The 25,985-nt window shown below is 35.9% G+C and overlaps 1 protein-coding gene across 10 annotated transcripts in view; it reads left to right on the forward strand.

Annotated features, from left to right (window-relative positions):
- The window catches only part of PPHLN1 (periphilin 1), a 76,406-nt gene that overhangs the window by 14,558 nt on the left and 35,863 nt on the right, over positions 1–25,985 (forward strand). For 4 of the 10 annotated variants that reach the window (XM_054845527.1, XM_054845492.1, XM_054845501.1 and 1 more), the window contains exons 6-8: positions 14,273–14,556; positions 18,450–18,532; positions 22,791–22,910. In XM_054845527.1, coding sequence (XP_054701502.1) covers positions 14,273–14,556; positions 18,450–18,532; positions 22,791–22,910 — 487 coding nt within the window. The remainder of the gene's footprint in view (positions 1–14,272; positions 14,557–18,449; positions 18,533–22,790; positions 22,911–25,985) is intronic. The other 6 variants (XM_054845553.1, XM_054845535.1, XM_054845543.1 and 3 more) reach the window with 2 other exon arrangements.

The raw sequence follows: 25,985 nt of genomic DNA on the forward strand, positions 1-25,985 counted from the left end.
AGCCAAACTGAGTTCATAAGATGTGAAATATGTCAAACTTGGCAACTTAAGATGGGTAAGACTCATCTTCAAAGAGAAATTACAAAATGACGCCCTTGTAAATCCCAGCTATACATGCATTAAATTTGATCCTTAAAATTATCTGAGGTACAGATTTTTGTAAAATAAGGATTGCCATATTTGTAGACAAAGTACTCTGCGTCAGTGGTAATGTTGGTTCGCATAATATAGACTCCTGAGAAGTGGCTCACGTAGGACATTTTGAATATCTCCTCTCAAGTTCTTGACATGAATAAGTTCTCCTTTGTTAATGAAGGAAACTTGCTGCTACTACGTGTGTTCTTTTGTTTATTGGTTGTTGGTTGGTTGCTTTTTAATGTCCTGTGTGAAATTAGGAAGTCCAGTCTTTAATACTAATGCATTTGTGTATATAAAACAGATCTGCTTATCTGTGGAGTGCACAGGAAATATTTTGTAATAAATAGAAATAATAAAAAAGTAATTTTGATGCTAGAAATGAAAGAAAATTGTCTGGCAAAATGTTGAAACTTAATTTTAAACAATTAGTGATTTGTGAACAACTAAGATTCGTCAGTCAGTTCTATATTTTGTTTTGGAAGTCTTTTAAATCAATGGCACACTGCCTTTCCTCTGAAATTTTTATGTGACTTTCTGAACATTAAACTTACAGTTGCCTTTTTAAGGTGGTAAAGCATAATATACCCCCATTTTTGTAGATGCATAAACCTTCACAGTGAGACTTTGTTTACCGAAGTCCATGGAGAAAATTGGTAGCAAAGCGGGGGATAGAAGCCTGGCAATTGTGGCTTTCTGGTCTCTGCTTGAACTACCCTTCCATTTGGTGATTCATCCCTTGCAGGTGCAGTATGTGACAGACAGGATGTTCTAGAGGAGTGGTCTGAAGATTTTACGTGAAGAAGAAAATTGTTCTTTGGCAAGAATGGTTATTTTAAACCAAAACCGTTGATGAGAGAGTCTCCAGATAGCAGTTGAGGGTCACTGACTCTTCTCTCAATAAAGCAGGATTTAATATTGAGGGTTCAGATGTGTCAAGGCCAAAGCAGTTACCTTTACATTATCACTGTCCAATCACCTTTGAATTACAGGGGGTAGCTTGTTTCTTGTTCCCCCTCCCATTCCCCCCGTATGTATTCTTCAGAGGATGAAACAATGAACCTGTTCAAATATTTTATAATCATTTAAAACAGTGTATTATATTGTGGGAGGTCTTTAGGCTTTGGGTTGAAACTTTCTTGTAATGTAAACTGATCTTTGTCTTGCTTATAGAAGAGAAACTTGGCCAAAGGGATTTATAAGATGGTGCTAAAAATGTACATAAGTCTGCTGTTCTGTTGCAATATTTGACAGCTCTTAAGGGACACCATACAAGAACCTCATTCTTTATTAAAGAACATGTGTGGAGGGAAATACATATGGCAGTCACCCAAAGAAAATGGTCTTGCTTTTGACAGAGATTGATAAGCAGAATTCTAATCATATTCATTAGTGCATGCCTTTTTTCTTTTAATAAATAAATACAATCTCTGCCAGAACATTGAACCTCTCAGGTATTCACACGAACTACTAGAGTAACTTGTTTATTCATATATGAAATTACAGTTTCCTTATAATAGGTCATTGTGACAGATTCGTTATACCTGTCTACAACTCCAGGCAAGGACTTGTCTGTTGAAATCTTTAGTTCAGAAGACCCATTGTATTAGGCTGTTAGCTAAATTAGTTTACCTTGGCTTATGATATTTTGGGGGAGTGGAGGGGGAGGTTAGAACTTTTTGGAACAAGATAATAGGTAATAGATAAAGTAGATTCTGGTTTACACTAATTATTTAATGACTTCATATTATACTTCATGTTTTATGCAGCAGTCTTATTGATTCAGTAGTTGCTACATTTTCTCTGAGGGTTGTTTTCCTCTCCACTGCCTCTTTAGCTCTTTTGTGCTTTGGACAACCAATTTATTTGCAAACTGAGATTTATGTTTTATAATTTGACTTTTGTTACTTGGCCAAAATGATATGTCTAATTGTATTACTAATGCACCATGGGGTTTTGTTTTGAATGGATTTTAAGAACTCGAACCTTCTTGTGCAGGTGTCACTTAATGTTTTAAAACTATCCTGTACTGAAGGCTGTGTATAATCAAGAACAGTTCAGGACTGTCCACTATTGCAGGTCAATGCAATTGAAAGTAAAACTCAGATGGGTCTGGTTTTGTTGCTGTAATGAATCTTTTACCTCCATTTAACTTAGAAGCCAGAGATTTGAAACTATATATGTGAACACTGGCTGTTTTCTCGCTAAGAATATTGTGTCAAACTGAGTTTCTGCTGTTATTTATGTTGGTGGGACCTGCTTTGTTTATATCTAAAGTTATACTAGAAATGTCATTCAAAGCAAGACTGCGGTCACTCCACTTCAGAAATATTTGTCACTTGAGAGAATGGAGAGAAAAGGAGAGATGAGTGGACAGGGTTTCACTTGTAGAATTTTTTTGCCCCGACCCTACAATGTAAAAATATGGGGAGGAGGTAAAAATTCCTCTTATTTTCAACTGGATTTTTTTGCATATTTCAGCTAATTGTGGGGTTATTCTGTAAGGTGAATGTTGCTTTCACTGGCAGCTAGTTGTAGTTGAGTGATTGCTTTTAATTTTTAAATATTTTTAAATATTTTTAATTTTTAAATATTTTTATTTACATAACTGTTGACTCTGATTTTTATTGAAGGCCTATTTTATTTTATTTCTTTACAGAATTTCTCATTCCAATTCTAAAAAACACGTTTGCTTTCAAAAATTGCTTACTGATAATTTTGTTCCTTTTAGGGGATCTTGCAGAACTCTGATTTAATTGCTTATACAATTTCCATCTCAGATTGAGGATAAGGAGTTTAATTTTTTAAATCATAATATATGCTGTATTGATTATTTAATTTCTTTTTCTCTTAATTGTTTCTCCTGATGAGCTTCTCAGGTCAGTGCCAGTATTCCTGCCATTCGACCTGGAACGTTCCACAGGAGTCTGAGCTGTGATTTTTTTTTTTTTTTAATTTTTTTTATTTTTTCCTCCGAGCTGGTGGGAGAATCCTTTGACTGTTACTGGTAACAGAGGAGTCTGGCTGTTCTAAGTCATTTTGGAATGATGTCACAGAAGTTTTGTTTTTCTTATCAAAACTTTTCAAATTTTCTCATATATAGGAATTGTCAAATTAGCAGAACTTCCCACTACCTGACTTTAATTTTTTTTCCTTGCTGAGCTTGTAAAAATAAAGCCTTATGCAGTAGAGCTTACCCTTTATATGAAACATAGAATGGTTCTAAATCTTGGTTTTAACTCCTGCTGAGAGCCATAAGAAAACTGGGTAAGCTTGTTTTTCAAAACATAATTACAAATCGGTAATTTCAGTCTGATTCTGTGTGTATGGTATTTCTTATACTTTGATACTTTGAATAGTTTCAGTTACATTTGAACATGATCTCTATGTTGTGACTCTAAAGAATTGACAAAGTAGTCTTTGGACTAAAGACAGATAGTTATAATCTTCTCAAAGAATGTTTTGATATTCTTAAAAACCCAGCCTGAATTATTGTTGAATAAAGAACAGCTAGGTAGTAAGTAAATTGACTTGTAAGTGTTTATTTGACAACAGTTAGAGTAAACACACTGAATTTGGTAACAAAATCCATGAGAAGTTCTCATCATGGCATTCTCAACTGCTATCACAGGTTTATTCAACTTGCTTTTGATCCAAAGCTATGTTATGTTTTAAATATCTGTGGTGTTTTGTGTATATAACTGTTTATCACTGCAGTTTTTGTAAGGTTGTAAATTGTCATATGAAATTGGTGTATCATTATTTTTTTAACATTAGTTATTGCATGAGAACTGTTTACTACAGCTATTAGTATGTTATAATATATGTATAAGGAAAAATTCAGTAGTGTGTGCAAACTCAGTTAAATTTTGTAATAACATTGATTTTTTTTTTGTTAAAACTGAGACACGTTTTGGGAAAAATGATTATTTTCTTCTTATCAGTGATGTTTACATAATGCTAATAAACTGTAAGGACATCCTCTGTTTACAGTGTATGGTAGGGCAGCATACCTAAAGATAAGATTACGTACCTGTACACTGTAAAGATCTTGACTAACACTTCACTTTAAAGAAGACTTTAAAGAGCAACCTTGTCTGGTCCAGTTTTATAGTTAGCATTATAGTCGGGTGGTAGATGGTATCAAACTAGCAAGTTAATGCTGTATTGGGAAATAATGGATAGCACTTGATTATTCTGGAAAGATTTCCTAACAAATATGTTGAAAAACAGCTAGGTACTGAGCGACAGTGGGGAGGGAAAGAGAAGGGGGTCTCCCTTTGAGTCCAGACAACTACTGTTAAGATGGCATCTATCTAAATCATCTCAACGACCAGACAATGAATTGGCTTAATGACTGTAGTCATGGCTTTCTCAGGATGGGGAGTATTGTCACAGAGGACTTGCACATAATTTCCCTGAGGAAGATAAATGCTTCATCTGTTAGGTTTCAAGGACTTGTTTGTTATATTTTGAGTATACTAAACATTTTAGGGAATTTAATTCCCATTGAGAGAGGGAGGGAATATCAGGATGAGCTTTTCTTAGATGTTGTTTCTTTATATGAACGCAAGTTAAGTATTTTTCTGCAAAGAGAAGATTTTTGATATGCCATTTCCACCTACTGCTGTTTTTGAGTGTATTTTGATCTACATCTGAGGAAAAGTTTATTAATAAAGCAACTTCATGATCTCATGCCATTGGTACTATTTTTAAAAGGTGATGCTATTTTTGCATGCTAACAAATTATTCTTAATGTTAGTCTTGACCTTTATTCATGAGATATATTTGCATGGCCATACAAGGTTCTTTCCCTTGTATATGAAGCTTTTGTAGTATTAGTTTGTGACTTGATAACAAATGCTTTTGTTTAAGTGGAACTGAATGTTGATGTCATGACACGCAGCTGTGTTGTGTCAGCCAGCTCTGGCAATGTCTTTCTCTTCTGAAATCTGACTTTTAACAGTTGCATTGTGTTAAATGAAGTCCTATCTTACCTAGTCTAGTATGCCTAATTATTTTTTGAAATTATGCTTGAGAGCATGTTTATGCAATTTTGAAGTAGAATGGAAAAGGTATTTTAATGTGTTGACTTATAGAATGATAGAATAGTTTGAGTTGGAAGGGACCTTTAAAGGTCACCTAGTCCAACCGCCCTGCAATGCAGGGACATCTTCAATTAGATCAGGTTGTTTGGAGCCCTGTCCATCCTGACCTTGAATGTTTCCAGGGATGGGGCATCTACTGCCTCTCTGGGCAACCTGTTCCAGTGTTTCACATCCCTCATCATAAAAAATTTCTTCCGTATATCTAGTCTGTATCTGCCCTCTCTTAGTTTAAAACCATTACCCCTTGTCCTGTCGCTACAAGCCCTACTAAAAAGTCTGTCCTTATCTTTCTTATAGGCCTCCTTTAAGTGTGGAAAGGCCACAATAAAATCTACCCAGAGCTTTCTCTTCTCCAGGCTGAACAACCCCAACTCTCTCAGCCTGTCCTAATAGGAGAGGTGCTCCATCCCTCTGATCAGCTTCGTGGCCCTCCTCTGGACTCGCTCCAACAGCTCCATGTCCTTCTGGTACTGGTGCCCCCAGAGCTGGACACAGTACTTCTGGTGGGGTCTCACCAGAGCGGAGTAGAGGGGCAAACCAGTTCAGGTTTGGTGAGGTAGTAAACTCAGTATGTGTTCTACAATTTTTATCTTGACGCATTTTTTGGAAAAATTTTGTACAAGGATTATCTAAGTAAGGCACAGGATTATGTTAACAGAGGAGACTGAAGTGACAAGCAATGACTGGTCTTCAAAAACTCTTTTCAGCTACTGTTACTTTTATCCCTTACTAAAACTTGTCTCTTTTAAACAGTATTTTGTTTAAAAACTTATCTTTGAATCTATATTTATTACTCACAGCTAGAATATTGTGTTTTCAGTGTTGCTTAGATTTGTTTCTCTATTATTTTTACAAAAAAAAAAAGTAGTATTACTTCTTCGAGTCTTACCGATGCTAACTTTAACTACTCTAAAATTCTGCCAGGGGACCTATTTGTCATAAAGTCATGAATGCAGTAAGGAGACTGATCTTTCTACAGTAAAAATCTATTTCCACAGCAGTTTAAAACTATCTAAGCTGGTGCCATTCCAGTCCTTACCTCTCCCTGGTACTGTTTCAGGTGTTTGCGTCCTTCAAGGAGCTGGTCCTGCATGCTAAACCACCACAATCAATTAAATGATTTTCTGCCAGTTTGGTTGCCTGAGGGAAAATATCAATGCCAGGTTAGACATGGAACGGGAATATAGACTCAAGGAAGGTTGAGAAGATTAGGATTGTAGCAACACCATTTTGAATCAGTATGACTTATTGTGGAGGTGCACTCTATAAAGTTAACTGTTATTAAATCACTGAAATAACTGAAGGCATACAGTAGTTGCAAAAGGATTTTTAATAAGCAGTTTACCCAAGGAGCATAGTTTGTCTCTGTTAAATATGTTTGAGTAAGTGCTGTTTATCATATATAGAAAATGGCCTAAAAAAAAAAAAAAAAGGAAAGATATATTATGTATATTTAGTGATTGTAAACTGTAAGCAAAGTGAAAGGAAAAGGCAAACTGGAAAAAAAAAAAGATAAAGCTACGTGGCTGAATAATTTAGAAGAGGAAATGTCTGTCTTAACTCAGGGCTTTCTGATTTTGAACAAGCTGCATACTTGGAAGGAAGGAGTGAGATCAAATAAAGAAAAAGCCCATTATGTACAATTAAATTTTTCTTCATATACATATAATGTTTTTTTATTTCGATAAATCCAAAAGCAGAGGTATTTTGCTAACTTTTATTTAAATTTGTTATGCAGAAGTCCATACCACCATTACAAAACTTTGGGGCATAAGCAAATGAAACCTATTTGACCTAATTGCTTCAAATTTCACTTTAAATTAAGAATAAAACCATCGCGATTCGTGGAGTATTTTTTCTGATATAGAGAAAAATGGAGTGTTTTTCTGATTTATACATCTCATTAAGGTGTTTGGAAAGAGAAGAAAACTGAATATAGTAAGGGTATTGTGTGTCTGTATTGCTGACGTAGGGTATTACTGCTTACAAACCTGTTCTACATCTTGCTTTTTCCTTTTGCAGCTTTTTATTGGTAGTGTTAGAAAGTCAACCCTAAGGGCTGATCAAATCAGTGTATACTACTATAGTACACTACTTGTTGCTTTCTCTTAAGTATCAATGAACTAATGGCATTCTGCAGCATATCAATGAAAAGCCTTAAGAGCTCCTTTAGCTGATATTGCATGGCTTCTGGGTTCCTCTATTGAAGAATTTTAAAGATGGCCTTTGGGAAAAAGAGTAATAGCTTGCTAAACATAAAATTCACTTATGCCTCTAAAAATATAGTGCAAAAATATTTCCTTCTTTCTTTTAGGTACGTAATGTGTGTATTAGACAAATGCTTGCCTATGTTGAATTGCTTGGCAAGTGCTGACTGTGAAGTAAAAATCAAAGCAAACCCAACAAACCCACTCCTCAGTCCACCCAAATGAACAAAACAACCCCACCAAACCCAGCAAAAAACCCCACCCCAACCCCCAAAACCCCCTTCTTTTGTTTATCAGTTTGGCAGTATAAAGTTGTGTGACTCTAAATAGCATGTACTTTCCAGTCTCCTGTAATTTCCCACGTTATTCAGAAGATCTTTAAAAAATAAAATTATTTTAAAATCTCCATAGAGCTATTTACTTGCATTTCATAGTACCTCACTGTCCACAAACCCTTGTTCTCAATACCTTTATGCTTGCTTTGGGTGGTAATTGGGAATTTTTTCCATCTCCCACCCCATCAACCCCAGGCTCTTTGGTACCACAGGGAACTTTAAAGTTCTTTCCCATGTGCTGGTCCCAGTGCCTGAGGCAAGATAACAGTAGTGTGAGCACCTACTTGGGAAGGTCTGTCCCATTAGAACTTTGTCTAGAAGCAATAATGATGACTGGTTTCTCTGGTCCATTATGGTATCAGGAAAAAAAAAATAAGAGTATGTGAAGATACTGTATCTTGTTTCCTGTCTTCCAATTTTAAGCTTATATATTGAGATACAGGAGTCGAATGGTTTCCATTTTGAATTAAGACTTTGTAGGAATTGATTCAGTTGCTACTATATTGAGAAGTTTATTCCTTGAGCTAGTTACCTGAACTGCTTCATTGTTCTGGGATGATACGCTGCTCAAAGTCGAGAGTATGCAATCTGGCCCAACAGTAGTGTCTATCAGTAAATATTTTATCAGTGGAATTCTGTGCTGTTGTAATTGCTGTAGCTGTTAATCGAATTTTTAACTTGGTCCATCACTTTAAGCACATACACACTCTGGAACTTTAGACCTATGATTTATTTTCTATTGTAGAGGAATTGCAGGGTCTTACTAAGCCCTTGTTTTCAAAAAGAAGCCAAGATCACATGCATTTGAATGCAATTATTTTGTCTAATTTGCTCATGATTTGTCTAATTAACGTATTTTGTCTTTATTCTGCATACAGTCGTATAAAGCTGGTTACTCTTAATTCTTTGAAACTTAAATCTGTGGGGTTTTTTGGACTCAAAGTCTTTATTTCCTGATCTGTATGCTTGACCATAGTTTGTCAGATAATAGAGAGTTTGAGATTAAATATAATTTTAGTGTATTGGCTCATCTTCCAGCAAGTTTATTAAAATACATAATCAATGACCATAGAAAAGAGGATACTCTTTACTAATGATAGAGGAGTGTAATCTGATTTCCAGCTTCAGCTGAAGTGCGTAGCTTTACTCTTCAATGGAAGAACATAGCAGGCATTTCTCTCTAATGCTGCTATAATATTCAAGTAGTCTTAATTCTTATTCCCTGATCTGTCATGACATCCTGAGGTGTGGGGGAAGATGAGTTTAGTAGCTTTCATATTGAGTGAGGTCGACAAGTGGCATCGGTGTCAAGTTTTGTTGTTTGCATATGATGACTTCTGTAGTACCACATGCAGCATAAAAATCATGAAGCATTTATATATTTTTAATGTACATTTGGTATGTCTAGTTATCCTTCTCTTCATGAGATTTACTACTGTTCTGCAATGCCCGTTTCCTTATGCTTTCATGTGAAAAGCTGTTAATAAGATTACATTGTCTAGACCTAATTAATTTCATTTAAAGCAAATGCAAATATCACCAAGTATTGCAGTTACTTGCTTAGTCACAAAATGTTGAAAACCAGTTGTCATAAGAAATCTGTCATCATTTCAAATGTTCAAATGAAAGCTGATGGAACCAGATGCAATTACTTATATCTACAATGGTGTAATTCACTGTATTTTTTTAGCTTATGATAAATCGGTATGAAGATCTTTGGATAGTAACAAGGGATTATAGTAAGTCTCTGAAGCAGAACTGAAGTAAATTGTTGGTTAGTTGCACAAACATGTACTGTGTACTTTGGAAAGAAAGGGAATGAGTTCTGGGAGAGAGGATGGTGGCTGGAATCTTCCACCACCTACACTTACTTTGAAGATGATAAAAATAGAGGTGTTCGTGACTCTTCGTGTTTGCTTTTTGGATGTTTAATGTAGCAAATCTTTCAAGAAACTTAGAGGTCAGGGGTGTGGTATATTTTATTAAATGTCTTCCACATCATCTGAATCATGTTGGTAGCTCTGTTAGCTTCTGCAGTGTCCTGACAAGGAAGGCAAGAGGATTTTTTAATTTTTGTTTCAGTCTTCCTCCCTCTTCCCCTTGCCTGTTACAGGGAAAGTGTATAGAATTAAGAAGCATGGTTCAAATTTTGTCTGTTTTATCTTTTTGCACTGAAGTCTAATGTCTTAGGAAATGCATATAATTTCCTCTATTTATTTATAAGATTGTGAAAGTTACTTTTAGGCAAGGTTAGTAGTTGAGCCCAAGCCTATAAATGGAATGTTTGATCCCCATGACAATAACAAAAATCTTTCTCGGGTGGAAGGGGTCACATAAACTTCTCTGACTTTTTTATCTAGCTAATAGACTTTACTCACCTGTGAGTTACTGAAAGAACTTACAGTTTCTGCTCCGCAGCAATGTACTGTGTAATTGCCAGTCTTTTCAGTGCAGTGCCAAAAGTGTGAGAAATGTCCTCTATGGCTGGACCACATCGTAGATTAATGTTTTAGTTGAAAAGATGAAATGTCTGTATTGGGATGTAGAAGTCCAAGAGAATAGTAAGCATGAAGTATTGTACACAGTTGTCCGGTAGCGTGAATTCAATGAGGATGAACTAAGATTCCTTTTACAAACAAAACTTTTTTTTCCAGTATTGCATGTGACCTGCTTGCATGTAGCCAAGTACACTTCCATTCCAGGCATGTCATATCTGGCAAGTGATTGAATTTTATCTTTATGTACTCTTAAGTTATAAAACTGACACACCAGTTTGTGTTAGTCTTTGTTTCACATAGCTTATGCTGTACCACTCTCTTTTGTAAACTAGAAGGCTTCCTGCAGCCCTCAGTTTCCCACAACATTGCTGCTGAATGGTTTGCAGGGCTTAAAATGGCAGGGAGGGATGAGACCAGAAGTACTTGGTGTGGCAGTGGTAGCTTAGGAAAGATGGTGTCTCTGATCCTTTGGCAACTGAAAAGCTCCCTTGTGTTGTATTCTCTCGGTCTCCCGCTATGCAGAAAGCCATACCTTTGCTATTCTGTATTTGTGTTTTTTTTCCTTCAGGAAACGGGAACTGATGGTTAACTGAAATAACTCTCAGGCTTGTGCTCTTCCCTCAGCTGCCCTTGGTGAATGATATATCAGGATATAGCTGTTTACTTATAAAATTTCAGGAGTTCATCCAAAATTATGAGCTCTAGTGAGAACTTAATGGTCAAATTTCATAGAGGTTAAAAATAATACTTCCTGTTGCAGTTCTGCTGAGAGAACTAACTCGTGCTTTTGGGACTAAGTGTGAGATGTGAATACAAAGTATAAAGATAAAAGGGATCCTGTATAAAAAGGATTAATCCTGTATTTGTTATTAAGAGCAGTAGTTCTATTTTAAAGTTACAGCCGAGCACAAAATTTTGCATCTCTATTAAATATTGTACCCGCTCAATAAACCTTTTGAGTATGTGTTGGAATCTGAAGCATGTGCTTAACTGCTTTGCTGAATTGGGGCCTTCATTACCAAATTGCAGGTGTATGTTAGCTTAAGTATTTAAGGAGAAAAAAAAAAGTGAAACAATGCTTATTTTGTTCTATTCAGTGTAGTTTGTTATTTTAATGGAAAACATCAGAAATGCTGTGCTGTTGCTATGCTGTCTGAAACAGGTTTTAATATAGTTAATGGCTTGAGTGTTCAGCATGAGATAGGGTCCAGTTAAGAATTAACATGGAGTGATGAAATGAAAATTTAAAAAATGAAAGTGAGATTCTACTTTTTTGTGCATAATATTATTGTAGAATGAGGCTTTTAAGTGTTTTCCTGTTTAAAAGTGTGTTTCAATGATAGTTTGTAAATTCTTATGTGGATATTAGAGCATTTATGATATGTGTGCAATAGCTGGGGCTTTGTAAACATTTCCATAATAAACTTCTCTGTATACCAGAGCTTAATAACTTGCTCATAAAAACGTGCTTTGGGCATAAAAGTGGTGGACTGGTCTGCCAGAAAGCTTGTGCTTTAAAAATAAATAAGATTATTTAAAGAGAGAGATTTAGAAGGAAACTGAAGAAAAAGTGTGCTGTACTGAACTCATTCCTGATAAATATTTGATCAATATGTTCTTTAATAAATAAAAAACCCCCACTTAACTAGACAAACTAGTTCAGTGTTGAGCTAATCTTTCTAGTATTCTTAAGGTCTGAATATTTGCTTTAAGTCTATTGCTACATGAAATGTTCATGCATGTAATGTAGAAAAAGCATTAGTTCTCTATTTTTCAGCTACATCTCCTAGGTTTGAGAACTCACCTGACTTCTTTAGATTTCTTTTTGCTAAATTTAAGTGGACAAAGGGGTTTGAGTATTTCTTCATTAAACGTGTTTTCTCAGTCTGATAATTTCAGTTTTTTCCTTCTGGAAAGTCTCCCGTTAATCTACACTTTTCCTAAAGAGTAGTGTCCAAAGGTGGGCACGTTGCTCTTAGGCCTTTGAAGAAAGCAGGAGGATTATCCTTCTGTGTATTCTGGGGTGATTCATTCTTTGATGTAAGAGTCTATACAATGGCTACTGTATAGAGGCTATTGTAATAGAGTACTATTTAACAATTCCTTAACTGTTTCTTTTGCTGGCTCACTTGAGGAGAAGAGTCACAATAAATAGAAGAAGAAAAGATGTTTAGAAAGGAAATGAATATTGATTTTTAGCACACCTGTTAGATATGAACCTGTGTAACATTGTCTTGTATCAGTTTTGGTATGCAGATCTGTAAAATATGCTTTTCTGTAAGATAAGATACCGATAAAAGGCCTGTGGTCTGATAGCAGTGAAACAATTATTTAACTGTAAAACCTGGCTTTGCTTCACTGGTGCTTTACTGAAAACCAGGGTGGCTGACAGCTATTGATTCATACTTAAGTTTCATATGAAAGTTTTCAAAATAAAGATTTTTTTTTATTTTCCTGATACTTTATTCCATCTGGCATTGGAGAAATAAGCTGAAGGTTTGTGTGAATTTTTACTGGCTATGCCCCTGCCCCACTGACTTTACTGTTGCAGAATAACCTCAGTGTTGCTTGTGGGATGTTTGTGCTCTGAAGCAGAACCACTTATGCAGATGTGCTTTCCATGCAAAAAGCAAATCAGCACTGTATAAAGCACATCAGTGTAATAGAGTTTGTATTACTGTGGTGCTACCTGTGTAGTTTCAGTAGTCCAAAACATCTTTGGCACACTGAAGTCCTTTGTTACCCGTCACAAATGTGGGCCTGTAACAGCTATAGGAATTGTACACTAGAGGGCTTTTTTCCTTTATCCACCAACATAAAATTAGCTATAGGTACTTTGTGCTAAATGAGACCACCAGATCTTTGCTTGTCTTTGTGAGACATTTCCTTATTTAAGGACTAGGACTAGGATGAAAAATAGGACAGAAAAAGCAGTGAAATAAGATACATTCTGGCTTACTATAAGTGCTGTGAAATCTTTATTTTTACTTAGCAATGGTGTGGAGGAGCCGAGAAGTACTTGCTTCTGTTAGCAATGTGTCTTCTGAGCAAGGCAGATGTCGCAAGTCTAGATTCAGTAGGTGTTCGCTTGCATGTTTGTTAGCTTTGAGATTCTTTAGGAAAAGTTCAATTTGATACTGTTTTTTTTACTTTATATGCATATGTATATTAATATAATTTGCAGGTAACCAGGACATTTGGGGTATGGTCTGGAGTAACAATATATAAATGTGATAGAAAGTTTTGGTATTTACTAGGTTATGGTTTCAAATCAGTTGGGTTTCATGAGAGTGTCTGTGGCATTTTACAGTAAAATTCAAAATTAATATTGTGTATTGTGAAAGACGTAGACATTTTAGTAGGTATAAATCTTCATATTTTCATTCAGGGTTTGACCTTGGGTGGATACATAGGCATGAGAATAGATATTCTGCAGTTTACTTTTTGTCCTTGCTGGATATAAACTGAAATCCCTCAATGATATTTCCCATAGCAGGGTGTCTCTCTCAAATGAGGGACATAGTCCCTTGAAAATAAGGGTAAGAGAAAAATAGAGTTGAAAATCAGCCAAATAGTGTGAGCTATATTTGCGTGTGTATTTTTAGCTATTTTAAATTAAGGTTTAATTTCCAGGTGAAGTGGAGTGAATCTGAAGAAATAAAATGTGAGAGTCCCAATTTCTTGAGCATCTTTCTCTTATATTTTAGCTGTATTATCAAGAAATAGAAAGGAATTAGCTTCTAGCGATGGAGTAGTTGAATGAAATCTGGAAAAAATTATATATACATATTTTTTTCTATTTTTCTACTTGTTTTTCATTCATTGCTTAGCACTCTAACAAAGCTGAAGATTTCAGATGTGCTCTGCAGAGGACAGCTAACCTATTTGTATTTACCAGACATAAAATGTTGCAGTTGTATTATCTGCTGCTGTTCCACAAACATTGGAAGGATAACCAAGTAACTTCTGTTTTTCTGTTGTCTTCAAAGGGACATCAGAGATGGCTTCAGAAGAAAAAGCTTCTATCCTTCTCATTATATGAGAGAGCGATCCCCTCATAAGAGGGACTCTCCTTTCTTCAGGGAATCGCCAGGGAGCCGAAGGGATTCTCCGCACAGCAGATCTGGCTCTAGTGTCAGCAGCAGGAGCTACTCTCCTGAAAGAAGCAAAGCCTATCCTTTCCACCAGTCCCAGCATAGCAGAAGTATGTCATCTTTACATAAAAGAAATATTTCTTCTCAGCAAGGTAATGCTGGATTGATGATGAGAACAGGTTGGTGAGGTCAAACTGCAACTCACTGTATAAGCCCTTTTTCTTTACATGCTTTTACAATGAGGAAACTAGACATTTTGTACCAATTACATATTGTCTGCTCTTTGGTTGTTTCATTGTACTCTCTGTTCCCTTATGTATTTCATGTGGGAGATTGTAGGTGTTATTTCAGTAGCAGGTCTAGACTGACTGTAGGAGTTTCAGCTGCACAGCTTTTTCTAGTATCGTATGTTACTTTCCTTTTAGCATCAACTGCTTCTGTTACTTCTTTATGTGCTTCACTGGATTCCTTTACGAGAAACTTTGCTGTCATCTATAGCAGATGAAGACTTTTCTTCCTGCAACCAGGGAAAAAGAGGGCTTAAAAAATTGGAGAAATTAAAGTGTATACTGCTACTTGTTACATTTTCTGAAAATATTCTTGGAACTGTATTATAAGGTACTATTTGAAGCTGGTTGTTTTTAGCGATTTCACCTCATTGTCAGATTCCCTCAAATCTTACTTTCCTCAAAGAAATGTGAAACATATTCTCAGTTAAGTCTATACTGTGTATGTTCTGCCTTTTAAAAGCTTGGGTGTTAATCTTTCCAGAAATCTAATGAATCATCTGTTTTGAAAATATTTAAGGTTTTCCTATTTAAATAATTCACAAAAAAAAGGGCAACATTGCTTTTTTAATATATTACAATCTTAGCCACTGCTGTTTGTACAGCTTATGTAAATTAATCCTGTTTGATTTCCCTTTCTGCAAATGCTTTCTAGTGAACTATACAAAACTACTGTTCATTTTGGCAGCTTTTTTAAAATTAATTAGATTTTTTTTTTTTATTCACTGATAGGCATATTGTGTGTTTCCAAAGTGGCACACTGGACCATTATGTAGCACTTCATGCCAAAAAAGATCTTGTGGAGTTTAGTTAAAATTGTTTAAATATTGAGGAATCATTTCACTTCTTGTAGAATACAAATTATCTTTCTAGCTCATCATTGCAATTCTTTTAACACTTTGTAGCAATACTCAGTGAACATGAGTTCCTGTAAGTGTAGGAGAGGAAGAGAAAAAGACGATATTCAACTAATTTTGTAAAAGGGTTGTAGATGTGCAGATCACCAAGAACAGGAAAAATTGTTGTGAGAAACCATATAAAATTTCGGAATGTTTCAGGGTTTTCCTAAAATTTTAAGCTGATTTCTATCACATTTGTAGTATACTGGCAGAATTACTCAAACGGTAATGGAGGTAGCAAAGCAGAAGCAGGCATCTTCACAAACCAGAAAAGATGCTGTTCAAGGGAGGAGGTTACACGTAGGTTTGTGGCTTTTGGGATTTTTTTTTTCCAATTGCATGGTTAAACACCTCTCCTCATCATCTTTAAATCAGTTTTAAGACACCAGATGGCTTGTACACTTAACTATTTCTTTATAACTGCTTGTTGCCTAGAAAATAGTACTACTAAACCATTCCTCTAGATGATTGAATTAAAACGGTCTATTTGCAAGGTATAAATGGCTTAAATAATACTTTTAGAACCGTGTTTGAATACGATTTGTCTTAGGTAAGCTCATGTAGTATGTATTTAAAAGGAACATAAAGCGAGACATACATTCGTCAGCAGTACACTTTGTACTTAAATGTATTTACAACGTGAAGTATATATTGTTTCACGTGGAATTTATAATCCATCGTCTTTTTAAATATCGTAATACTGTTTAAAATCATGCTGTCTGAATCAGTTTGGCCTGATGACTTCCACTGAAGGAGGAATATCCTATGTTCTCCAGCCCTTCATAAAATAGGATAAATATAGAATTTGAACAAAGAAAACTGAGGGGACATTAAGAAGCTTGGTAAAGGGAGGGAAAGGGCTCATAGGGAAGGACAGGCATTCAGCCATGCTGAGAGAGCATGGAGAGGAGCAGGGTGGTATTCCTTCATCGAGCCAGTGGGTAGGGGGTCTGTAGAGTGGTATGTCAAGGAGATACAAGAAGGCAAGTAATGGTGCTTGGAAAGCATCATGTTTGATTGTACAGGTAGGACTTGTGGGTTCAAAATAGCCACACGCATTCAGAAAAAATGGCCTCTTAATAGTGGCTCCCAATTAAATGTTGGTTTCTCTCTCTGTTTAGCTTTGAATAATTTACTGCCACTCGTATCAGCTTATTTCATCTATTCAAGAGCAAACATATAATCCACTCAACTGAGATAATCTTTAAAGAATCCAGGAGGAGGCATGTAGGAGGCAGAGTTAAGAGTAGTCTGTAAATTTCCATGGGGCTGAAAATCAAAACTCCTGTGTTACTTGGTGGTATCACGGGAGACATTCTGTGCTTTGGGGAGTGTGACAGACTAAAGGCACGGTTATTTCTATCTTCATGTTTTTAGTTTTGTCATATACTTTGTCTTTATAGGAACTTCTAATTTTTCATAGTTTTTTCTCTTTGCTATTTCTTTTCATTGTTAAATAGGGGTTTTTTTCAAAGGTAATTCATAATTCATCTTTTGTTTTATGGCTACTAGAAATTCTTAAATAAGGTTGCTTGCTGTGTTTTTAAGTATGCTCTCCATTTAGCATCGTCCTCAAATTGAGGGTTAAAGTGCAATTAGGAATGTTTGCTTTTGCCAGAGTCACTTCCCCAACTATTTTCAGCAGCATTTTTGAAAGATCCATCAGTAGCTCTGAAGATTTTGGCATGGATTAGTAGGCCTTCAACATCGTAGCAGTAACTCACTTGTCTCTACCAATGTGCAGAGATGAGCAGGTGTTTGATCTTTGCTTTGTATTAAGTCTACACTATACATATGGTATGAAAATGTGGGGAAAGAATAGAAGACCAACTTTTCAAATACCCCTTAAATATTGCCTATTGTTAAAAGTATAGATTTTGCATAGACTTTTCCTTACATTTTTGTGTAGGTAGTGGTATTTTAAAATGCACAATATGATGCAGTCTTATTTTATGGCATTGAGTAAAAAAAGAAAATAGCTCAGCTATTAGGAGTAAGATGCCATGCTTGCTCTTTATTGCTTTGACTCATTAAATTAAAGCCATATTTGTTTGTAGTGCTACTAAAATAATTTATATCCCAATTTTATAAGTATTTGATAGACTTTTTAATTCATTCTGTTCTTAATTGTATTGATACAAATTTAGTGGAAGCCAGGATAAGCCTATATTGTTTTCCATTTGTGAACAGTCAGCCATTTCCCAGTGAGTGTGAATAGCCTAGTTAATTCAGGCCTACTGACAACACATCTGCTTTTCGTATTTACTTTTGCAGATCCCCTAGATGTAATCCATGGATCACAGGTTGAAAGCTAGTAGTTTACACTGCAACTAGTTCTGTTCCCGCGGTCTGCCTGTAACCAGTCTGTGGCAAGGCTCTGTGCAGACGGTGAATTGTCGTTTTGCCGATTTTAACTCTTACAAGAAAACCGCTGATAATACAAAGAGCATCTATCTAGCCTGTGGTTGATTCAGTACGGGACTGTTTCCCATGGCAGGGCTTTTCAACATACTGTGGCCTGCTAAACCAGTTCCTACACTGCCTTGTTTCCTGGAGTGATTGGCTGGTGTCTAATATTTCACCCGTTTCTATTATTATAGGAATATTAAAAAGTAAACCCACATCATCTTGCCAAATCATATTGATATGCCCTTGCAGTTAATGTTGAAAAAAAGGACAATGGGTTTTCCTAAATATGTGAAATAATATAGCTACATCTCTCTCTGTAAAGAGAAGAAAGTGTTACCAATATTTATGAGATAGTGGAGCGTGTACATTTCATGTCTGACTTGAGTGAATGTCACTGCAATTTTTCGAAGCCAATAAATATATTTGCAACACATCTTTAATATAATTTTACGGTCATTATTTTTTTCTTAATTGTAGGTAAAGAGAGGACGTCAGTTCAATCACTGAAAACATCAAGAGATGCATCACCTTCAGGCTCCACAGCAGTACCCTCATCAAAGGTGACTTTTTGAGTACTTCTCACCATGGTTTCAGATTGCTCGCTGTTGTTGGATTTTTTTCCTCAGTTGGAAGGAGATACAGTATGCAGCTTTTAGGGAAAGGAGCACCTGGAATTGCTCTGCAAACCAGCAGAGGATAGATTTCCCTTATCTGGCAGGAAAGTGCTGATGATGCTGTGTGTCTAATGATGACACCAACAAACCTTTTTATTCTGTATTCACTGTCTCATTTTAGGAGAAAGGGAGTTTTATATGGATTTAAAATTAATTTTCCAAAGTCCAGAGTGTGTTAGAAAAGGAATGGCAAGGAAAAAAATAATGGGGAAGCAGTTTTTAGGAGCATCAGATCAATTGGACAAGCCTGTACTTGCACTGAACTCCATCCTACAGTGATTCCTAAGCTGGGACTGGATTTGGAAACAGTGTGGTGAAGTGTGTGACTGACTGGGAAGATAATGTGAATAGTAGTGTTGACTTGGAAGCAGGGCTGCTCGAGGATGTGGCAAGAATGATAGCGTTTGCTTGGGAAGGGAGCCACGTTGCAAGATAGTTTGGTAAATGCCATTTTATGTTCTAAATGATGGTGTTTAATTTCCTTTCAAAAAAAATCTTGTGGGCTGAGTACCAACTACATAATCTTGCTAATTAGTTAAACGGACAGGCTAATAAACACTAATGAACAATCAGCATTCAATATTGTTCTGGCTGTCCTGTGGCAGCAAAAACATTTTCACATCACAGTCTGCTTGCCTGTAAATTATATTTGAGGTTAAAATGAACATTTCCACAGGGGTATTGTCTCTAAATTTTTGAGAAGTACTTTAATGAGAAATAAAGAAACAATGTATTATATTGTTCTAAGTGAATAAGGTCCTATTAAAAAGTAGCATTTGCCCTAAGTGGCATGGTGTACTAGCCTGGTTCTTGAGGCCTTTTAATAAAAGCGGTGGAGTGCTTAGACAAAAACAAAAATTGGCAGAAAGAAAGGTGCTTTTTGTTGTGAGAAGGTGAGACTGAAGGAAATAATTAGGCGGGGAAAAAATCAGGCTTTGGTTGTGCTACGTCATTCTAAGTACTTTTCCCTTATGCAGCTCTTTTAGCTAATGCCTAGCACAGCAGTTCTAAATGCCAATGTCCTTAAGGGGGGAGGCAAGTGATACATTTTCAGCAATGTAAATAAGGAAAGTCAGATAAAAGCTGTTACGCACAAGTTATGCTGCTTTGGATTATAAAACAAACTTCATAATTAGTTCACCTATTTTGCTTATAGACTTAGAACACTACAGCTTAATACCAAATTCTTGCTTAATACAAACCTTTGAGAACAAGGAAGCATTGCAAAATCTCTTGCTCTTGTATTAATATGCATTGTGAGCTTGAACTATAAAGTATTCTTTAAATGTTTTGCTTTCTTCTTCAGTCAGGTCTGATCTATGCTGTCTGCATTGGATTTTTTGCCAGCAGTTTGCATATATCTGCTGGCAGCAGACAGCCACTTAACATAAGCTACACAAAACAAAACTTTCTGTTTGATGGAAATCATTTCCCCAGACAACACAAATATTTATTGGGCATGCATCAGCTGCAGAAATGGAAATACTTCAGTGACCTTTTGTTGCTTTTCTCTTGAAGTCCCAAAATCTGCTTTTAATGTATTGTCCTGTGTCAGCGGAGCCTCTTGGGGTGATGGCTGGATTAGACTGACCAGTTAAGTTATAATAATGCTTCACTGACATAGAAATATCATCAGAACAAGTCTTTGCAAAACATGATGAACATCTCTAGGGCCAGGGTCTTACAATCTACTTAGGCTTGAGAAATGAGTTATATACTTTATTTTATAGATTAAAGGAGATAATTTTCAGTGCTGTAAGTTGTAACTTAGCTTTGAAATACTTACAAAGGTATATGCTTCCGCAGCAATATCTCTTTTCACTGTAGTAACTATGTGCAAATCTGAAAAGGTATTCTTATCTATCTTATTCATTTTTTTACATATTCATGCTTGTGAATTAATACATGTTGGTGTTATCTGATCTTAACCACCTGTTTAATTGACTACAGCATGAAATCTTTTGTGTTTTTCTTTAATAGCTGTCTGGAGTACAAGCCTTGGAGGCTGTATCCAACATAATTAGAGCAAAAGGCAGATGTGTGAGATAGGGAAAGCTTCTCAGCAAAGATAGCAGAAAACTGACAGGTTTTTGCTGTTCTTATGTTATGCATAAGGTAAAAAAAAGAAAAAAAGACACCTCTTTTTTTGAGGCGGGGGGAAGTTTGTTGTTAGGTTTTTTTAAGAGATATACTAGGTGGTTCATTTCTTGCAAGTTTGCAGCCGAAGTGGCTGCAGATATTTTCCTCTGAGAAATGTTCCTGTTCTTTCTCTTCAGTTGTAATGTATGTGTGGAAATACCATTACTTTATTGCATAAAATGCACTCAGGGTTTTTTAATACATATTTATTGACATGTGACCTATAGAATTAAATTTAGTGAGATTAAATTAAACAGATTTTTTTGCTGTCTTCCAGTAGATACTAGAGTGATTAGTTTCTGCTTATGGCGTGTGGAAATATTGGAGGTCATGTGACCTTTTATTTATCTTCATTTTATGCAAAGCTGATTGTCCATGACAAAGATACTGATCTTTTCTTTTTGTTAGTATTGGCCAGAGCTACGTTTGAGGAAAGGGAGAGATTCATAATAGAACCGCAGTACAGATTTTTTGGCACCTAGAGAAAAGTTAGGTTAAAGATAAGTCAGGCATACTGTGGGGAATAAGAACGTCGGGGGGGAAAACAACAACTTGGCAGCAGACAGTTTGTAGTGAGACTAGCGTAAGAATAATTGTGTAGTTTGGAAAGGTGAGCTGGGCTGATTGTTCTGTGAATTATATTACCCCTTTCTTTTAAGAACCATCTTTGTACCCTTTTACCTCGAATTTTGTCGCCTCCTGGCTTTGCTGGTTATAATTTGGTAATTTACGATTATAGAAAAGAGGGATTCCTATTTGAACATTGTGTTGCAATTCTCTTCTGGATTCAGATAAAGGTGGTGTCTTTATGACACGGAATCCAGGAAGGGTTCTGTGAAGTGTATACTTATGCCACTCTACAGCACAAAGAGATGTTTGGATAATACTTTACTTGAGGTAAGCACAAAAGGTCTGAAGATGAAACAGTCTTATAACAGGTCACGGTATTTGCTTCCTCTGGCTATTTATGTAACTTGGAATGAATTAATGGTAATGGGGGGGGAGTCTTGTGGGTTTTTTTGTTTGCTTTTTTTTTTTGTCCATCTGTTTGCCAGGATGGAACAGGCATTGGGTAAAAATTGTGACAATGTTTTTCAGGCAGTAGGATTTTTGCCCCTTTTTTTTTTTTTTTAAGGTATTTATCTCAGTGTTGCAGTTTTTAATACTAGAGTTGTATAGATTCTTGAATGGATGCTTCTATACAGACAGTTGATACAAATGAGTTACCCACATAGTGGTAACAAGATTTCTAAAGCTAGCTATTCCTAAACTGGTTTTTGTAGGTGGGTATTTGTTGTTGTCTGTTTGTTGCTCTGTTAGTACAAGCCAAGTCATGTTCTTAGAGACAAATCAATTATTTTAAAATATTATTTATATGAGTGTTTCCATCTGAAAAGGCAGATGAAAAGGCCATAAAGCCATGACTGACTCTATTGTAAATGATCAATGTTCCCCCCCCCAAATAAAAAAAAAAAAAAATTAATGAAAGCAGGTCTGATCATTTAAAGTATGTATAAAATACTTTTTGTCCCTAATTAGCTGAGGTTTTATACCGTACATAGTATTTAGTAGTTTAGTTTAAAATTGTTACAACCTTTTATCTCTGAAAATCGCATTGAATTATTAGATCACTCCACACTTGTATCTGACTTCTTAGTTCCCATTTGATCTGTGTCTCTTTAAACTCAACTGGTCTCAAATAATTTTTCTGTTATCTCTGTCCTGTGAATTTAATAAAACTGATTCTGAAAGCGTGGTGCTTTTTTAAACATTTTACTGAACTTCATTGATTTATCTTTTTTCTTCTCTCTCTCTTTTTTCTCTTTTTGTTCTCTCCCCACCCATTTGTCTTTTTAAAGAAATCAGTCAGCAACTGAAATAGATTAGATTCCTTATTTCCTACTTTAAAATGTTTTGTGGATCTGAATAACTGTTTATTTTAGTTTTGAAGATGTTTTGCCAACTGTAAATATATTTCATGTTAAACCTTCATGTTTTTGTATAGGCCTTGGATAAGAGCAACAGACTGTCGGAAAAGGAACTTGCAGAAGCAGCAAGCAAGTGGGCCGCTGAAAAGTCAGAAAAGGCTGATGAAAGCAATTTACCTGAAATAACAGAATATGATGTAAGACAGGAGTATTAATCAATTTATTTTAAAGTGTTACAACAGTAGGCTTTTGTTTTTCTGCACTCTCCTGAAAGGCACGTTTTGTAATTGACCCCTGAATTTGTGTATCTGTGCTATTAAATGCTTGTTGAAAGAGAGCAGGAGGGAGGATAAAGCCTTGTGTTTTGTGATTCTTTTTTTCCTTTTTTATTTTTTGTTATTTAAAAAAATACAGAAAAACATAGTAGATTTTGTTAGTATGATTTAAATTGATGTTGAGCTACAACTGACAAAACAAGGCTCCAGCTCTCCCAGGGCTGGGGCTGGGGGGAGCTCCGGATTCTCCAAGGAACTCTCTCACTGGTGTAAGTTTGTATGCCTACTGAGCTCCCTAAAATTAGGAAGGGACTTCTGAGTCAAAATGTGAGTTTACAGATAAAACATAAGACTAAAAGAGAAACTCTGGTTTATTGAGTTCAGTTCCATGCCATGGCAGCCTGCCACAGCATGCATTCCGTTTCAGAAAGCATTCCTTCTTTATCTTAGAAATTAAGCTTTTGCCTTGCTACTGCAGTTGGTAGATTTATCTTTTTTCCAGAACTTTTATTTCATAAATACTCAACATTAGTTGTCAGTTTACACCCATCTGTTCTTGCCCCTCCTTGTCTTCTACCCTTTGCTACACTGAAGTGTGATTGTAGCCCTTCTCGGTCTTTGTTTTGTTATGTTGCCCTTGGATAGGTGGTCTTTTTGGATTCTGTTATGTTAGTAGAAGATGCATTTGTTGCTGCCAGTCTTTCAGATGTAATAATTTTTTACTGATCTGCTAGCAGAGCAGGCTCTGCAAGCATTCATTAATACCCTCTAGAGAAAGGTAAGTAGTTTAGTATTCATTACTGAAGTTAATCTGGTAAGTGTTTGTGCAGCGAGATGGGCGAGGGACTGTCAGACCTCTTGTTCTTGGACAGCTCAGCTGTGGATCATGTGTTAGTGCAAATATGGGACCTGGTTGATAACCTGAATCCCCGACTGAGAGAGAATGCAAGTTAGTAGGGATTGCTGATGTGAATGTTTCTAGGTGCTCTCAGACCACCTCAGCGTTCAGCCCAGCACCATTCCAGAAAGTACTGGGCTTCTGGGAGACCCCTTGTCATCTTACACACCTGAACTACTTTTGCAACTTCCCTGCCTTTCTGTCATGATCGGATTGACAGGTGTATTACGTGTCTTTTTAGTTACATAAAGACTGACAATACATGATTCGTAAGGTTTTCAAATTCAATTAACCGAGGCTGATAAGATTGGTAGGCAGTGATTTCTGGCAAAGAGAAGGCAGAAATACTCTAGTAAAGATGTTGTCTTTTACCTAGCACCTTTTGCTGCACAAGGTGACATCTTTTGTCATTTAAAACAAACCAAATGTCATGTAACATTCTTGTAAAATAGTCTAGTTTAATCCTGTGATCATTTCAGCAGTCCTTCTCTTCAGCTTTAGAGGCACTCTTACAGAACCAAAATAGTACCTACTTTACAGAGTCATGGGTCTTAAACTTTATAATTAATGTGGGTTTATTTTATATTTGTTTGTAAATAATTTGAGGGAAAACAAACCATCGAATTTCCTCCTTGTATTTCACATTTGTGGAGCTGAAGGGCTAGATTAGAGAAATAAACTCACTGGATCCGTATTTATCTGAACTCTTAAGTCATGTCTATTGGTGCAGTGGCCAAGTGCATCAACAGCTTCGGGGTGCTGGACAGGAAGATCCAATTGGATAAATACACCGTTCATTTCCCTCCAGGAAAAAGAAATTTAAAAAAAAAAGGGAGGAGGCGTAGAGTGAGGAAGAAGGAGCAAACTGATCCAAGCATGAATGCCATACGGAGGAGAACATATGGATGGACATTTCTGAGAGGTTCGGGAGAGTGACAGTGAAGAGAAATGTCACTCCTGTTCTTGATGAGGGGAAGGTAATGCAAGGGAGGAAAGAACAGAGTGGGACGAGTTGTTTAAAGCTTCCTCTGTGCCTCAGAGAAAATTGCAGTGTGAAAAAAAAATTAAAAATAAAGAAAGATTCAAAATGAAACAACGGCAGTTGATTATGGCAGAGCCAGAGATGATTTATTGACTAAGAAAGTGTGCTAGAGGAATGCTAATGAAGGAGGTGAGGCATCTCATTCTGTGTCCTAGAAGAAAGGATATTTGTCACCTTGATTAGTAGGCTGTTGTGTATGAATTCCAATATCTTTAACTTTTTCCGATTTATCTTACATAGTGTTTAATAGTTGAACTTCATGTTGCACTAAACTTCTTAGCAGCCTTTACTCCCTCTCAGGCATTTCATGATTTACTTTAGTAACAAGATTTGGGATGCAATCTTAATGGTTTATATTGTTGCTAAGTTTTGAGCAGATGCTTGTAGGATCATTTACACTTTTTTTTTGTCTAATGCTTTTCTATTTCACATTAGTTAAGTCTTAAGATTCTCCGCCTCTATTTTTGAATAGTATAAAATATTTCTTCAATCGTCAAATCTTATTTTTAAAGAAATATTTTAGTACTCTACAAATCTTTTCCATAATATTGGATTTCAATATGCAGTAGTACTTTCTTCTCTTTTTACATCTTCTATATAGACTCCTTGGACTGGGAATTTGTTTTCTTTGGGGCAGGGATAATAATTTCTGTTTTAGAGGGAAGCTTATACAATTTTGGTACTTCAGTAAGATTTCTCACATTATCAGGAATCCTCTAAGCAGGTGTTTGCTTTTGCTAGAAATAGGTATCTCTCTTCCTTTAATATTAAAACTGTGACCCTGAATGCTGGAAGAGTTCTTTCTGTCAGCATTTTGATATTGTGAATGCCTATTTACCTTTGATTTGTTACTTTTATCCTTTCCCAGAAAACTAATCCCACTTTCATTGTGTATTTCTTGCTAGCTAGTGTTACAAATATCACATATAGAAGTTCCTTCTCAGCAGAAGGGCAAGTAAAGGTTATCTGATGTTGTCTTTACACAGTTAAGACTGTGTTACAGGGTTTTTATCATGCCATGTTTTCTACATGTTTAAAATCTGTATTTTTATATCTA

Source organism: Grus americana, chromosome 1, assembly GCF_028858705.1.
Source record: "Grus americana isolate bGruAme1 chromosome 1, bGruAme1.mat, whole genome shotgun sequence".
Lineage (NCBI taxonomy): Eukaryota > Metazoa > Chordata > Aves > Gruiformes > Gruidae > Grus > Grus americana.